Genomic DNA, 17127 nt, shown 5'->3' with positions numbered 1-17127 from the left:
AACTTCTATACATCAGGCCTTCATATGATGAGGGGTATAGTAATTACATCATGACCTAATTTCTGACTTTTTAGATAACTTATAGAAGAGGAAAGAAGGATACAACCGGAACCAAAACTTGTTTTTGCTAACAAACACTGTAATATTTGTATCCCGAGTTCAGTTAAAATTGTCAATCTAAATGAGGTCTGCATGCTGTGTGTATTTTTTTACATATTTCGTTAAACGTGTTCTCCCATTTATCAGTTAAGCAGCACACAGGCAAATTGTCAGGCCAGTAAAGTTTCTTGAACCTGAATCAGGTTTCCGTCTCCCTTTTGCCCCCACCCCAGTTTGCTGGTTACAGTGAGGAGGTTTTGGACGTGAAGTTCCTGGGCCCTGCAGACTCGTATATCGTGGTTGCTACTAACAGTCCTCAGCTGAAGATCTTTGAGCTGGCAACGTCCAATTGCCAGATTCTGCATGGTCACACAGGTAAGACGATGGTACATCGCCGGCCCCCGATGCTCCCTGGAAGCAAAAAAGAGATGGTGTCGGCATTTCTTGTAAGTGAGAGAGATGGCTTTTGGTGTACTGCCTGCCCTCTGTGTTTCTCGTATGTGGGGGGGAGAGAGAGAGAGCTGTCGATTCGCTGCCTACCTTCCGTTTGGGAACATTGGGCCGGAAAACGTTTCGGATGAACTGTGTTGTAGGCTAGGAAGTGCAGTTGCTTCACCTTTTCCGACATCTTTTTCTGTCGATGTGCAAAATCCCAACTTCATTTCACTTTTCCTGTTGGCCACTGCTTGGAGCTGGCTACTAGTTTGGGCCAGCAGGTAGAGTATTTTCTGTAAAGGGAGCCTGAAAAAATCAGTGGAAATGTGTTACTTAAGAAGTGCAAAATAGAAGGGTGGGGGGAATAGGGGGGATAAAAGGGTTATAAGCATAATGTTAAAATAAAAATTAAATTGTTGCATTGACATGTGCTGGAGCCAATGGCTCGTTGTTATGTTTGAGATGTTATTTCAATAAAAATTCAAAGTAAAAAAAAAAAGAAGTGCAAAATAATTACCAAGTAGAAAATTGCTTCTGTAAAGCAGATGGTTCTCCTTGTAGTAAAGGTTACTGATACTTTCCAGCCTTCCGCATTTCCTTAGATTGGAAGTTGTTGAATATTGCGTGTTGGGTCTACCTAGAGCTGGGGTTTGTTTACTATTACAATGTTACTTTATTTCTGAGGGTAAGTGCTGGTTTATCTGTGGAAAAAGACCCTTTAAAAACTGGGGGGGGGTTGGGACTGAAAAACAAGCACAGCGATGTCCTTTAGAAATCCTGGCCTGCTAACTAGGGCTTCACCTCCGTCACACCGCAGGCAGTGCAATTTGTCTGAAGAATGGCTCGAGGCTCAAGCTGAAATTGTGGAGATTGTCTTAATAGCCATTTCCACACATTAAGCAGAGGCTTATGCACAGCAAAGTTTTCTTTTCAAGCTGTCCGTAGAATTATTCACATACAGCCTTTGTGTGCGTAAGTTCATCCAAACTAAGTGGGAGGTCGGGGGAATCGCTGGCATTTCTCACATACTAAATTTGGGCATATTAAACAGGCAGGTCATTTTCAAAGAGAAAGTAACTTATATGTACTTTTGCCCTACCTGTTAGGTGTCTGTACATGTATTTACATGTATTTTTATATATCCCACTGTGACCCAGTACAGGTTGTGTGATATAGTTGTGTTGTATTTCATCTTCATACGGTTTGTGTGATATCGTGTTGTATTTCGTCTTCATATTCTTAAAATAATTATTTTGGGAGGGCCTACAGTACAGAGATGACTATTGTTTTGGTGGTATTCCACCTTGAAGTGCGTAAGATTCTGGTGTGAGCCTGTGATGCTGAGTGTCTGCTCTCTCCTGCAGAAACAGTGCTTGCTGTGGACGTGTTCAGGAAAGGGTTGAAGTTTGCAAGCTGTGCTAAGGTAAGAGTGGAGGAGTGGCCTAGTGGATGGGGTGGTGGACTTTGGTCCTGGGGAACTGAGGAACTGAGTTCGATTCCCACTTCAGGCACAGGCAGCTCCTTGTGACTCTGGGCAAGTCACTTAACCCTCCATTGCCCCATGTAAGCCGCATTGAGCCTGCCATGAGTGGGAAAGAACAGGGTACAAATGTAACAAAAATAAAATAGATACTATTGGAGATTCTACATGGGATGTTGCTACTATTGGAGATTCCACATGGAATGTTGCTATTCCACTAGCAACATTCCATGTAGAAGGCTGCACAGGCTTCTGTTTCTGTGAGTCTGACGTCCTGCAGGACGTCAGACTCACAGAAGCAGAAGCCTGCGCGGCCACATTGGTGATCTGCAAGGGCAGGCTTCTACATGGAATGTTGCTAGTGGAATAGGAACATTTCACGTAGAATCTCAAATAGTAGCAACAGTGGAGGAGTGGCCTAGTGGTTAGGGTGGTGGACTTTGGTCCTGGGGAACTGAGGAACTGAGTTTGATTCCCACTTCAGGCACAGGCAGCTCCTTGTGACTCTGGGCAAGTCACTTAACCCTCCATTGCCCCATGTAAGCCGCATTGAGCCTGCCATGAGTGGGAAAGCGCAGGGTACAAATGTAACAAAAATAAAATAGATACTATTGGAGATTCTACATGGAATGTTGCTACTCCACTAGCAACATTCCATGTAGAAGGCTGCGCAGGCTTCTGTTTCTGTGAGTCTGACGTCCTGCACGTACGAAGCAGAAGCCTGCGCGGCCACATTGGTGATCTGCAAGGGCCGACTTCTACATGGAATGTTGCTAGTGGAATAGCAACATTCCATGTAGAATCTCAAATAGTAGCAACAGTGGAGGAGTGGCCTAGTGGTTAGGGTGGTGGGCTTTGGGCCTGAGGAACTGAGTTTGATTCCCACTTCAGGCACAGGCAGCTCCTTGTGACTCTGGGCAAGTCACTTAACCCTCCATTGCCCCATGTAAGCCGCATTGAGCCTGCCATGAGTGGGAAAGCGCAGGGTACAAATGTAACAAAAATAAAATAGATACTATTGGAGATTCTACATGGAATGTTGCTACTATTGAGATTCTGTTGCTACTATTGGAGATTCTACATGGAATGTTGCTACTATTGAGATTCTGTTGCTACTATTGGAGATTCTACATGGAATGTTGCTACTATTGGAGATTCTACATGGAATGTTGCTAGTGGAATAGCAACATTCCATGTAGAATCTCAAATAGTAGCAACAGTGGAGGAGTGGCCTAGTGGTTAGGGTGGTGGACTTTGGGCCTGGGGAACTGAGGAACTAAGTTTGATTCCCACTTCAGGCACAGGCAGCTCCTTGTGACTCTGGCCAAGTCACTTAACCCTCCATTGCCCCATGTAAGCCGCATTGAGCCTGCCATGAGTGGGAAAGCGCAGGGTACAAATGTAACAAAAAAAAAAAAAAAAAAGGTAAGCCCAGAGCCCTTCCAGTGACCAGTGAGCTCTCATGTCCTTTGAGGGCAGCAACTCCCAGCTCAGCTCTTGAGACAGAGCAGAATACAACAGGTCTCCTTAATGTGTGGCTATCGTGTAATGCCTCCGGTTAATCCACTCAAGCTAACCCCATGGACATTCCCCTTCTGAACCCCCATATGTTCCCCTACATTGGCAACATCTTACCCTCACCCTGTTGGGCAGTCTGTCTCTGCCTCAAGTTGGTTTTGAGGGACACTACAAGCCCCCAAAATCCAAGGGTCATGCAGTACCTAGAAATCCTATTTATGCACCAAACAGAAAAGTCCTGAGATCACTCAGGTACTAAACACTTTTACAAGTCATTGTAGCCTTAAAAAGTTTATAAATAACAGTTGAGGAACTGGAACAGGGTTATAGAACAAAGGAGTGAGAAAATGTCTTGATGTAGATCTGATCAGTTGTGTTCCTCAGTTATGCTAAATTCTGGGCTAGGTCTCTCCGGAGCTAGTACTGCAGAACCGAACCTCACCCAGGAGACTGGCTTCCAAACCGATAACATTGCATAAGCTAAAAACGCTCACAGAGACTTGAGGGACAGGCAAGAAATGTCTCTGTTTTGAGTCAAGGGGGTTCATTTAACTCCTTCAGCCCTGGCTGATGTACAGGAGAGTCTCCAAGCTGCCCGGAATTGAATCGGTCAGGAAGCCACTTGCAACATAGGAGTTCTGGTGTGCAAGGAATTCTCACTGGGAAATGTAGGTCTCGATCAGTGGTGTAGCCATGACTCCCGCCAAGATTATGTCACCTGTGGAGCGGCTGGCGGGGGTGCCTAAGTCCCACCAGCTGAGATGGTCCATTGCCCGAACCCCCTCCTATGGTGCCTGAGCAGCAAAGACGTCAACGGTGTGCTTTAGCCATTGACACTGGCATTCCCGCACATGCTCAGTTCAGCAACATGAATTGAGCATGTGCAGGAGTGCCGGCTGAAGCAGGCTCAGGCAGCAGACTGCTTCGACTTGTGAGCTTGGGCACCCCTGCCAGCAAAGATGAGATTTAACGCTTCGAAGGCTGGAGTGCAGTGAAGAGATGAGAGAAAATTCCCCCCCCCCCCCCCCCCCAAAAAAAAAAAAAAAGACCTGCCTGTGCCCCTGGTCTTAATGTAAAATAAGGAATCAGCGGGCACAAAGACCCTGTTTCAGCCCACTTGTTCTTTCTCTGACTTCTGCTGATTCATTGGTTTTGTCCTGCAACTCTTCAACATTGGTTACTTTACCATGACAGAGCCTTTAACCGTGTGTTGGTTGGTGGCACCAGATAACATGACAGTTCCATTTCCACAGGATTTCTTCTTGCTTTTTCAGGACAGATGTGTCAGAATTTGGCGGATGGATACCTCTGGTCAGGTGACCTGTGTGGCAGTGGGATCCGGTCATACACACGGTGTGGGTACAGTAGCGTGTTCAAGGTAAAAATTTAAAAAATGCCCATCTCCTAGTTGTGCACATCTGCATGATGGCCTAGTATTCTGGCCTGCAGTGGCAGAAAGAAGGAAGTCCGCTTATGCTGAAAAATAAGTTAAATGTCTATCTGTAATCTAGGCAGTATGCCCCATCATAATGGACATTAGGCTTCTGCATTGCCCTTTCAGGATTTCCAATATTTCAGAGGCAAAAAGTATATTCCACTACATAGCTTCCTACTATTCCAGAACTTGTTGGATAGTTGTGTCCATCAACCAGCAGGTGGAGATAGAGAACTGCAGACTGAGCTGAGACATCTCTCTTGGCATCCAGTCCAGTTCCTCAGCAGGTGGATGGACATACTTTTCAGCCTCTGGTTCTGAGGGTTTTGCTCTGCCAGTGCTGCCCTGCACCCCCCCTTCTATTCCAGTACTGAGACCCCCCCCCCCCCCCACCCCACACACAGACAGACAAACAGCTCTGCCAGTTCCCCTCACTCCTGCCCCCCACAGTACCCCCTGCTATTCCAGCTACCTTCTCTAGCCCCTCTCCTTTTCCTAGATGCACACACAGAGTTTTCTGGATAATAGATTTTTTCTCTTTAATTCTCAGAGAGGAGATCTATCCCAGCTGCTGTTTCTCAGTATCATTTGCTAAGCGACCAAAATGATAAAGGGGATGGAACTTGTCTCGTATGAGGAAAGGATAAAGAGGTTAGGTCTCTTCAGCTTGGAAAAGAGATATGATTGAGGTCTACAAAATCCTGAATGGTGCAGAACGAGTAGAAGTAAATCGAGTTTTTATTTTTTCCAAACGGACAAAGACTAGTAGATACTCAAGGAAGTTACATGGAAATACTTTTAAAACAAATAGGAGGAAATATTTTTTCATTCAATGAATAGTTAAGCTCTGGAACTCTGCCAGAGGATGTGGTAACAGCGGTTAGTGTATCTGGATTTGGACAAATTCCTGGAGGAAAAGTCCGTAGTCTGCTATTGAGACACAAATGGGAAGCGACTGCTTGCCCTGGGATTTGTAGTATGGAATGTTGCTACTCTTTGAGATTCTGCATGGAATCTTGTCACTCTTTAGGATTCCAGAATCTTGCTATTCTTTGGGGTTCTACATGGAATCTTGTCACTCTTCAGGATTCCAGAATCTTCCTATTCTTTGGGGTTCTACATGGAATGTTGCCACGATTTGGGTGTCTGCCAGGTACTTGTGACCTGGCTTGGCCACTGTTTGGAAAACAGGATACAGGGCTAGATGGACCATTGGTCTGACCCCCTATGGCTACTCTTATGTTCTTATGATCCAGTTGGTCAACTGGTCCCCAGTTGAGCTTTGCGGTTGGCTCGAGTCTGCAGAGTCATAACTGGAGGTCTTCAGATCCCTGTTTCTGGTGCCCTGTCAATTTACTTTTTCCCTCCCTTCACCTCTCCCCTGTTTCCTACGGAGCTCTTCTTGTCCAGCACAACAAACTTTAAAAAAAAAAAAAAAAAGGAAAGACATTTGCTAGAGAGCATAGAACAGAACGTTTTTCATCTGTGGTAAGGCTTGGGGAGAGCAGCCAGCAATGGTAATTCTGACTAAAGTTTGACTCAGAACCACTTGGAGGGGCTGCAAGTTCTGCTTGGTGCAGGGGAGGGATCCTGACTGCTGCGCCGGTGACATTCGGGTTGAATAGCAGTTAAGTGGTGTTCCTGCTGTGGGACCTGCCGGTCGGCGTTGAGGCATTGCAGTGCAGGATGCAGAGGAAACAGTTGACAGCAGCACATCTTCAGATTCAATGCAGCATCCAAATACGCTGATGCACTTAGGGAATAGAAATCCTCGGGAGATGTATGTGTTAGGCGGGGAGAATCTGATAGGTACGGACGGGGAGAGGGATCTTGGGGTGATAGTATCTGAGGATCTGAAGGCGACGAAACAGTGTGACAAGGTGGTGGCCGTAGCTAGAAGGTTACTAGGCTGTATAGAGAGAGGAGTGACCAGCAGAAGAAAGGAGGTGTTGATGCCCCTGTATAAGTCGTTGGTCAGGCCCCACCTGGAGTATTGTGTTCAGTTTTGGAGGCCGTATCTCGCTAAGGATGTAAAAAGAATTGAACAAGTGCAAAGAAAAGCTACGAGAATGGTATGGGATTTGCGTTGCAAGACTTATGAGGAAAGACTTGCTGACCTGAACATGTATACCCTGGAGGAAAGGAGAAACAGGGGTGATATGATACAGACGTTCAAATATTTGAAAAGTATTAATCCGCAAACGAACCTTTTCCGGAGGTGCGAAGGCGGTAGAACGAGAGGACATGAAATGAGATTGAAGGGGGGCAGACTCAAGAAAAATGTCAGGAAGTATTTTTTCACGGAGAGAGTAGTGGATGCTTGGAATGCCCTCCCGCGGGAGGTGGTGGAAATGAAAACGGTAACAGAATTCAAACACACGTGGGATAAACATAAAGGAATCCTGTTCAGAAGGAATGGATCCTAAGGAGCTTAGCCGAGATTGGGTGGCAGAGCCGGTGGCGGGAGGCGGGGATAGTGCTGGGCAGACTTATAGGGTCTGTGCCAGAGCTGGTGGTGGGAGGCGGGACTGGTGGTTGGGAGGCGGGGATAGTGCTGGGCAGACTTATAGGGTCTGTGCCAGAGCTGGTGGTGGGAAGCGGGACTGGTGGTTGGGAGGCGAGGATAGTGCTGGGCAGACTTATACAGTCTGTGCCCTGAAAAGGACAGGTACAAATCAAGGTAAGGTTTGCACAAAAAGTAGCACATATGAGTTTATCTTGTTGGGCAGACTGGATGGACCATGCAGGTCTTTTTCTGCCGTCATTTACTATGTTACTATGTTTTCGGCAGTGCCGGTGCACAATTTTACGTAGGAGAGCGCAAGAACGGCTACTATTTTGTCAGGGCTGACTGGCAGTGAGGAGCAGCCTCTGGCTAATCGCATACAGAGCACAGCTGCCATTTTACAACCTCGGGGCCCAACAGAGTATTCAACTGCATCGAGACCTTTGTTTTCTCCAGAATTTATATTGCTCTTACATCACATTATTAACCTCGACCTTCCCTAGCCTTCATAGTTCTCAGCATCTTTCTCTCTTGCCTTTTTTTGTCCTTTGTTTAAAATGTGTAAACCACTTTGATTTATTTGCTGTAGCACCTTTCATGTAAACCACAAACTAAAGCAGGGGCGTAGCCAGACTACAGATTTTGGGTGGGCCTAGGCAAGAAGTGGGTGGGCACCAAGTGATCTCCCCTCCCCCCTCCCCACCCACCACCAACAAAAATATCTCAGCTGGCAGGGAAATGCTTCTTTCCACCATGGCAGTCTACATGTGCTGAAAACTGAGCATGCGCAGGTGCTGGTATCGTGGAGAGTAGTGTTTTTGTTACCATTAGGGGGAAGTCTTCAGCTGGCTGAGCTTGGGATCCCCACCAGCTACCACTAAACATGTGGTACTGTTGGGTGGGCCTGAGCCCTAAGTGGGTGGGCCCTGGCCCACCCAGGCCCACCTGTGGCTACGCCACTGAACTAAAGTACTGTTAAAGAGTCTGAGAATGATGTCGGGCATTTCCAGGCCATTCTGTTCAAGAGAAACTGTGACGTGCTGGGGCTGGAGAGGTGGGACGGCAGCCCTGACACACCTTATAATTTAATTGTAAAGAGTACATTACAGCTGCAGACTAGGTGACCCCCAGGGCACTGCATTACAGGCTGTAGCTTAAGAGGTCAGAACAGGTCATCTTTTCTTTGTGCTGCACAGGTTGAAAGAAGCCTTTATAGTCAGTGGCAGTCAGGACTGCACTCTGAAGATCTGGAAGCTGCCAAAGTCCCTCTCATGCAAGAACAGAGGCGACGACGGGAGCTGGACACCTGAAGTGTTACACGCCCACCTGACTGAGAAGGGCCATGACAAGGTAAGAGCCTGCAAGAGTCGCCAGCAAACCTCTCCAAGGTGTATTTGTTGAGGCCTTCTTGAAAAGTTCCACTTGAAAAACCATATAAGTGAACAGAGCAGAGGTTTATGCAGAGGAATCAGCCAGGTTATATGTGCTGACGTTAGTTTAGCAGAACTAAGCTAGGGGTGGGGTTGCAGAGGAGTTAATACTTGTGCATACTGTAGAACAAGGGGAAATGTGTGTGCACGTTTTCCGTGTGGTAATTTTGAAAGAGAATGCATGCACATATTCTCCCTCTGAAAATCGATGTGACTTAGGCCTGCACAAATCCAGAGGCTCATTGTAACATTATCATCCCTGCCTGCAAGAGAATCAGAGACGGGCCAGCCTACCTGTGAAGTGCCTGCAGCTCTGCTGACACCACCCTGTCAGACTTCCTCTTGGTGTATTACTGCTACTACTATAAATCACTTCTATAGCGCTACCAGTCGTACGCAGCGCTTTACAATTGAACGTGAAGAAAAGACAGTCCCTGCTCAAAAGAGCTTACAATCTAAATCAGGACAGACAGACAGGACCAATAAGGGTAGAATAGGAATGATTCTAAATGGAATGTTGCTACTATTGGAGATTCTGTTGCTACTATTTGAGATTCTACATGGAATGTTAATGTTGCTATTCCTCTAGCAACATTCCATGTAGAAGCCTGCCCTTGCAGATCAGCAACGCGGCCGCGCAGGCTTCTGTTTCTGTGAGTCTGACAGACTCACAGAAACAGAAGCCTGCGCGGCCGCGTTGCTGATCTGCAAGGACAGGCTTCTACTACTACTACTATAAATCACTTCTATAGCGCTACCAGTCGTACACAGCGCTTTACAATTGAACATGAAGAAAAGACAGTCCCTGCTCAAAAGAGCTTACAATCTAAATCAGGACAGACAGACAGGACCAATAAGGGTAGAATAGGAATGATTCTAAATGGAATGTTGCTACTATTGGAGATTCTGTTGCTACTATTTGAGATTCTACATGGAATGTTAATGTTGCTATTCCTCTAGCAACATTCCATGTAGAAGCCTGCCCTTGCAGATCAGCAACGCGGCCGCGCAGGCTTCTGTTTCTGTGAGTCTGACGTCCTGCACGTACGTGCAGGACGTCAGACTCACAGAAACAGAAGCCTGCGCAGCCGCGTTGCTGATCTGCAAGGACAGGCTTCTACTACTACTACTATAAATCACTTCTATAGCGCTACCAGTCGTACACAGCGCTTTACAATTGAACATGAAGAAAAGACAGTCCCTGCTCAAAAGAGCTTACAATCTAAATCAGGACAAACAGACACCGGGTATAGCATTAGCAGTTCAACATGTCCAGGAAACTAAAAGTTAAAGCATAAAGCACTGAAAATGACCCGTTCTCTGGCTCTTCCCTAGGTCATAAACAGCATCACGGTGTCTCCCAATGATAAATTGGTTGCTTCAGGGTCACAGGACAGGACAGCGAAGCTGTGGGCTGCTGAGGACTGTTCACTGCTGGGCATCTTCCGCGGACACAAGCGTGGCATCTGGTGTGTGCAGTTCTCCCCCATGGATCAGGTTTTGGCATCATCGTCCGCGGATGGGACACTGAAGCTTTGGTCACTGCAGGACTTCAGCTGTCTGAAGGTGAGGTTGCCTCTGAGACGCTAGCTGTCACCTCTCTAGTTCTGTCTTTGTCTTATGAGGTGGGTCTGTAGCATTCTGGAGGTGATACTGAGAGTGGAGGCTGTGTGTTTTGATGGGGTGGGGGTTGAGGTGGTTCAGTGTCAGTGGTGTACCTCAGGTTCCAGTTCCTGTGCCTCCGAGCACTGTGAGGGTGGGGTTCTCGGCCATCATACAACTGTGACCAATTCACGATCCAAAGACACAGGTCCATGGCACTGCAGTGGCGAAGCTAGATACGAGTATGAAAAACCTTGGGTAGCCATAAAGGTTTGTGTACCCCACAGCCTGTTAAAAGGCCTGTTCTAAGTGAGCATGAAAACCAGAAGGGGAAACGGCTGGGACCAAAAATGGAAAAAAGCAGAGATAGATTTGGACTCTAAGGGGCCTGCAAACAATAATTTTTTGTAGAAGTTAGCACCTGTTCTAAAATCCTGTTCACCGTGCATTCCACAACATTAATGAGATTCAGAGCAGGCATCCACTGAAACAGGTGTGCAGAAATTAAAGGGTGTACATGCTTTTAGTGAATATTCACTTGGCAACCAGAGCCACCCTGCACTAACTGGTCCCAATTCAAGAGCCAGTCAGCAGGATCCCAGCCCCAGATATACGGACAGGTCTGTCAAGGCCCCCACTTTCTCCAACACCAACACTGCCTCTCAATCCTGTCCCCCACCCCACCCCTCCCTCCATGAAAAATGGCCCCCCGCCAGCATACTAATGTATAGTTTCACTGTGGGACGGGTGCTGTATATACTAGACTGAAGAATTCAGGAAATGTAGCAAATCTTAATCAACTGGAAGATAACTAATCAGCCCACTATCACCCTTTGTGTCTGCACTGGCTCCTCGAATTACAGGCAGGGTCGATTTAGCATAGGTTTCCACCCCTGCTAAAGTGGTTGTTTTTGTTGTTTGTTACATTTGTACCCCGCGCTTTCCCACTCATGGCAGGCTCAATGCGGCTTACATGGGGCAATGGAGGGTTAAGTGACTTGCCCGGAGTCACAAGGAGCTGCCTGTGCCTGAAGTGGGAATTGAACTCAGTTCTTCAGTTCCCCAGGACCAAAGTCCACCACCCTAACCACTAGGCCACTCCTCCACTGTTGCTACTATTTGAGATTCTACATGGAATGTTGCTATTCCACTAGCAACATTCCATGTAGAAGTCGGCCCTTGCAGATCACCAATGTGGCCGCGCAGGCTTCTGCTTCTGTGAGTCTGACGTCCTGCACGTACGTGCAGGACGTCAGACTCACAGAAACAGAAGCCTGCGCAGCCTTCTACATGGAATAGCAACATTCCATGTAGAATCTCCAATAGTATCTATTTTATTTTAGTTACATTTGTACACTGCGCTTTCCCACTCATGGCAGGCTCAATGCGGCTTACATGGGGCAATGGAGGGTTAAGTGACTTGCCCAGAGTCACAAGGAGCTGCCTGTGCCTGAAGTGTGAATCAAACTCAGTTCTCCAGGACCAAAGTCCACCACCCTAACCACTAGGCCACTCCTCCACTGTTGCTACTATTTGAGATTCTACATGGAATGTTGCTATTCCACTAGCAACATTCCATGTAGAAGTCGGCCCTTGCAGATCACCAATGTGGCCGCGCAGGCTTCTGCTTCTGTGAGTCTGACATCTTGCACGTACGTGCAGGACGTCAGACTCACAGAAACAGAAGCCTGCGCAGCCCTCTACATGGAATGTTGCTAGTGGAATAGCAACATTCCATGTAGAATCTCCAATAGTATCTATTTTATTTTTGTTACATTTGTACCCTGCGCTTTCCCACTCATGGCAGGCTCAATGCGGCTTACATGGGGCAATGGAGGGTTAAGTGACTTGCCCAGAGTCACAAGGCTGCCTGTGCCTGAAGTGGGAATCGAACTCAGTTCCTCAGGACCAAAGTCCACCACCCTAACCACTAGGCCACTCCTCCTTAACAATAATCTGTTCATTTATAAGCTATTTCGTTGAGAGAGAAAACCATCAAAGCAATTTACAAAAATCCATGAAACATAGCTGACGAATAGGCCGTTGTTCATCATCTGTTCTAACAGAGAGTAGCTTCGAGTGACGCTGACGGTGCTGTCAGGAGATGATGGGAGTGTCCGTCTCCTGCGGTTTCCTGTCTGTGTCAGGAGTGCCCTGCCTCATGCTGGGGAGCCACACAAACGTTTCTTCACCCTCTCTTCTCTCCATTCTCTTGCAGACATTTGAGGGTCACGATGCCTCAGTGCTGAAGCTTGTGTTTGTGAGCCGAGGGACTCAGCTTCTCACAAGGTACGGCGTTCTACCATCCCAGTGTCTGCCACACCAGTAACACAACAGTGCTCAGAAAAGCAGCTATTCGTCTTCCAAGGAAGGTTAGACTACTGCCTTCCAATCGATTGCACTGTCCTTCAGGCTATAAAGGATTCATAGCCCAGAAGATTAGAATCTCCTGAAGTCATGGGCTCATCAGTTGTAGCACATTTATTCTGTGTCTGATTTGGGTATTGTTCTAAGTGTCACGGACTCCGCTCTCAGCTTGTGTTGAGTGATAACAACTGGAGGGTTTTGCACACATCTGCTTAGTTGCTATCAGATTCTTTACTGTACTGGACTAGCATTAGAATTATCCATACATGATGTTGATAAGCTTTTAAGATCACACAGCTACTGCATTAAAATAGCTTCTAACCGTAGATAAGGGCTGTAAGAAGTACGTATTCTGCCTGGTGCAATGCCACAGACCCCGTTCAATCGCTGGCTTTCCCATCACTTTTTCCCAGTTAAGGATCCCCTGTGCCTGTCCCCATCTTTCTTCAATTCCGTTTTTGTTTTGATCTTCACCTCCTCCTGTGAAGAAATATTTCTCTTCACAAGGACTGTATTACAATTTGGGGCCCTGTTTTGGTTAAACGTGATTCCTGCTTGTCCCGCCAGATTTATGCAGTCCTACCAGCAGGTGGAGACTGAGAACTCCTGAACTCTAAGTGAGCCTATCACTGTCCTGGTCAGTCCCCACAGAGTCGGTATTTCTCTATCTCCAGCAGGTGGTGGATGTGCTAAGCCTGTGCAGTCCAGTTAGTCTGGCCAGCCTGGGGGAAGGGTAGGTTCCTTTCTTTTCCCCCTTTTCAGTTCCTACATTAAAGGACTGTATTGGAACTTGGGGCTTTGTTTTGGTTAAGCATGTGATTAAATGCTGAAAGATTAGGTATATTTTTTGATTCTCAGTTTACCACTTCTCGGGGGGGGGGGGGGGGGGGGGGCTCCTTTCCTGCATAACCCCTTTTTCTGGGATCCTCCTGCATAGGAGAGAGTGTAGGTGTGACACAGAAACACTGCATTGTACACTCTGCTCAGGTTCTTCTAGATTATTTCTTCCATTAGAGGATGTTGGTCAGACTTTTCTAAGCATATTTCTTATATATATATATCAAACATATAAACGGCAAGTGACCATACTCACTCGCAAATGCGCAGTAGAGACTTCCCTGTCTGTCCCGCCCCCGCGTCAATACATGATGACGGGGGGGCGGGACAGAGAGGGAAACTGCGTGAAGGGGAGGGAACCGCTGAGGTCGCCAGCGCTACCCCCCCCCCCCCGAGGTCGCTGCCACTGGTACCCCCCCCCCCCCGGAGTCACCGCTGCCGCCACCCCTCCACCCGGCCATCTCTTCACTATTCAACTTACATCTCTGCAGCAGGCAGATCAGCTGAGCTGCCGTTGGCCTTCCTTCCATGCCTGTGTCCCGCCCTCGCTGACGTTACGTCACACGAGGGCGGGACACAGGCAGAGAAGGAAGGCCACGGGAGCTCAACTGATCTCTGCCTGCTGCGGAGATGTAAGTTGAATAGCGAAGAGATGGGCCGGGTGGAGGGGCGACGACCCACCAGCCCGTTTTAACGGGCTCAACGGCTAGTATATATATATATATATATATATATATATGTATGTATGTATATATATGTGTGTGTGTGTGTGTGTGTGTTTTCTTATATTTGAGGTCCAGAATTTTGATAATGTTTTCCATACATGTTCTTTATAAGTTACTGAAAATTAGTCTATATAAAATTTAAAAGTCCTCAATGAGACACAAGCAGTAAACTTTTCATTAGTGGAAAGGAAGGTCTTGAACAAGGGACGGGGGGGGGGGAACGTTAGAAAGGTTCCCCCCCACCCCCCCCCCCCTTGGTGTGTCCATTGTCACAGTGGGGAAATAAAAGCTTTTGAATGCAAAAACTAAGAATCTTTATGACAAAAAACATTCTATTATATAATTACCTGTAGGCTGAAGCACAAAATTAATTGTGTTTCTACTTTAAATTTCTCCAGAGCACCAGAAAGATCAAGAGAACAAAAAGCTAGTGGAGCCAAAAGCTGCCACCCAGAAATTTCCCTCTTAACAAGGGGGGGGGGGGGGGGAGCAATAGCATGCTCTGGAGATTGGAGGGTATTTCAGTAAAATATCACCTATGAAAATCCAGAGGTGATAATGCAGCTACTTTAGGAACTATACTGAGTGTTCTAGACATATCAATATGTTTCTCTCATCTCCTATTTCTCTTTTCCACTAGGCTAGTACATATTTAGGTCCTGAAGTCTCAGCTTGTAGGGCTTGTGGTGTAGACCTTGAGCTATTTTGGGAGTCCTTTTCTGGACCTCTTGGTGATACATTCTAGACTAGTGATCTGTACAGAAGCAGGATCAGCTTCAAGGTGTGGAAATTTCCTGTACTCCATCATCTTCAGGGAATTCTTCATCTGGTCCAATAAGGATGTCACAAATGCCCACTTCCTCCAGGACCCATGCACTAGGTTCAGTTTTGTACCATGGTGTTAATATCTAATGCAACAAACTTCTAGTGCGATGGAAGGGGCGTAGGAGGGAAGGTGTGCACTGATGTCAGGGCTCTTCATGTCCCCAGTGTCATTTCATCACCTGAAAAGGCAGGAAGCACATGGAGACCCTGGCCAAAGTCCCTTTACTAGAAAGTCTCACCCTGAGCTTTTCTGCTTTTTTCCTCTTCTAACAGTGGTTCTGATGGGCTCTTAAAACTCTGGACCATTAAAACCAATGAGTGTGTGAAAACCTTAGATGTTCATGAGGATAAAGTCTGGGGCCTACACTGCAACAGACAGGATGATGCAATAATGACCGGCTCCAGCGATTCCACCATCGTCTTATGGAAGGTAACGTCTATCATCTCTTACAGTGCCTCTGCTGGGCTGGTCTGCTGTCTCAGATGGGAGGTGGTGCAAGGAGGGTCCCTGTTTGGTTCCAAATTGGCTCAGAGGGATGTTTGGGGGGGGGGGGGAGTGAGGGGTCAAAGTAATTGTTAATGTAGACACCTGATGGCTGGAGGTTCTAGATTTCAACTTTCTACCTAAAGTGCCTAAATTTGGCTTATATAGGACCTCCCTCCCACCCTTTCCTATGTTGTGGGTACCCACAGATACCAAGACATCCACCTGCTTCCCATCACTATCTAAAATCTTATCTAGGTGATGCATGAGGTCTGCCACTTTCACACCAGGCAGGTAAGTGACCAAGTGCTTCTTATGCTCTCCAGCCACTCAGCTATTTACATGCCTAACAATAGACTCTTCAACTATAATGGGCTGTCCTAGCCCTTTCCTCCTGGGCAGAAGCCCCTAAAGACGCATCTTCAGTGCAAGAGGATATTGTATCCCCTGGAGGACAGGTTTTGGCTACAGGATTGCTTTCTGCCCCACCAAGGTCATGCTGTCCTGTCAGGTGACCTCTATTCCTCTGAGGCAGCCAGACTGGAGGTGGGACTCCTGTAGGCGTCCTCTGTATCCAAGTCTGTTGTTCTGGCTATGAAAGATTGGACTCATTCTCCGAGAGCCAGGAGCTCTTTGCAACAAATGCACACACATGACCTCTCACCAGCTGTGAGATAATCATGTAGCATTCAATGCAAAAGACTGGATAACACTCATCTCGATGCCGGACTGTTATCTGCATCTAAGTATTGGTGAGTTGTTTAGTTATTTAAAGTTGCTAAGAATAGGGATAATTAAACTAATATAAAGGGTCTTATTTGTATATTTTATTCTTTTATATTTGGGTTTGATTTTCACTGAATGACAGATTGTTGTTTGGGGTGAATCACTTGCTGATGAAAATACCCTGTGGTGACATGTTTTGGCTATTTATATAAATTAATGATTGTTTGCTTTTCTTTAATGAAATTAAAAGATTGTATCAAGAAACCTACAAATTCTCTTCTATCCTGTGCTTTAAATCATCAAGGGACTCATTTTCAAAGCACTTAGGTTACTGTTTAACTTTGTAAGTCTAAGTGCTTTGAAAATGCACCTCTGTATCTCTCAGAGAGATAATGCTCACGTTTCCCAGAGAAGCTTCCTCTTCTCTCCCTTATGGAGGAAAAAAAGGGGGGGGGGGTGAAGGGAGATGCTTGCCAAGGAAGAGAGGTGTAGGAAAGGGAAGGGAGATGCTGACCAAGAGAGGGGGTAAAGGGAAGGGGAGATGCTGGTTATATGAGGGTGTAGGGAAGAGATGAGGGATGCTAGACACAGGGGTGGGGTGTAGGGAAGTGGGGATGCTGGACATGAGGGGAGGACACAGCTGAAAGTTCACCTGGGA

The 17127-nt window shown here is 46.8% G+C and overlaps 1 protein-coding gene across 1 annotated transcript in view; it reads left to right on the top strand.

The window, feature by feature from the left end:
- The window catches only part of TBL3 (transducin beta like 3), a 33491-nt gene that overhangs the window by 10382 nt on the left and 5982 nt on the right, over nt 1–17127 (top strand). Inside the window, exons 11-17 of the mRNA XM_030211573.1 lie at nt 333–474; nt 1899–1957; nt 4807–4910; nt 8670–8823; nt 10239–10469; nt 12724–12794; nt 15533–15689. Coding sequence (XP_030067433.1) covers nt 333–474; nt 1899–1957; nt 4807–4910; nt 8670–8823; nt 10239–10469; nt 12724–12794; nt 15533–15689 — 918 coding nt within the window. The remainder of the gene's footprint in view (nt 1–332; nt 475–1898; nt 1958–4806; nt 4911–8669; nt 8824–10238; nt 10470–12723; nt 12795–15532; nt 15690–17127) is intronic.

The sequence above is a fragment of the Microcaecilia unicolor genome, chromosome 8 (assembly GCF_901765095.1).
Source record: "Microcaecilia unicolor chromosome 8, aMicUni1.1, whole genome shotgun sequence".
NCBI lineage: Eukaryota > Metazoa > Chordata > Amphibia > Gymnophiona > Siphonopidae > Microcaecilia > Microcaecilia unicolor.
This window is presented reverse-complemented; position numbering and strand designations above follow the sequence as displayed.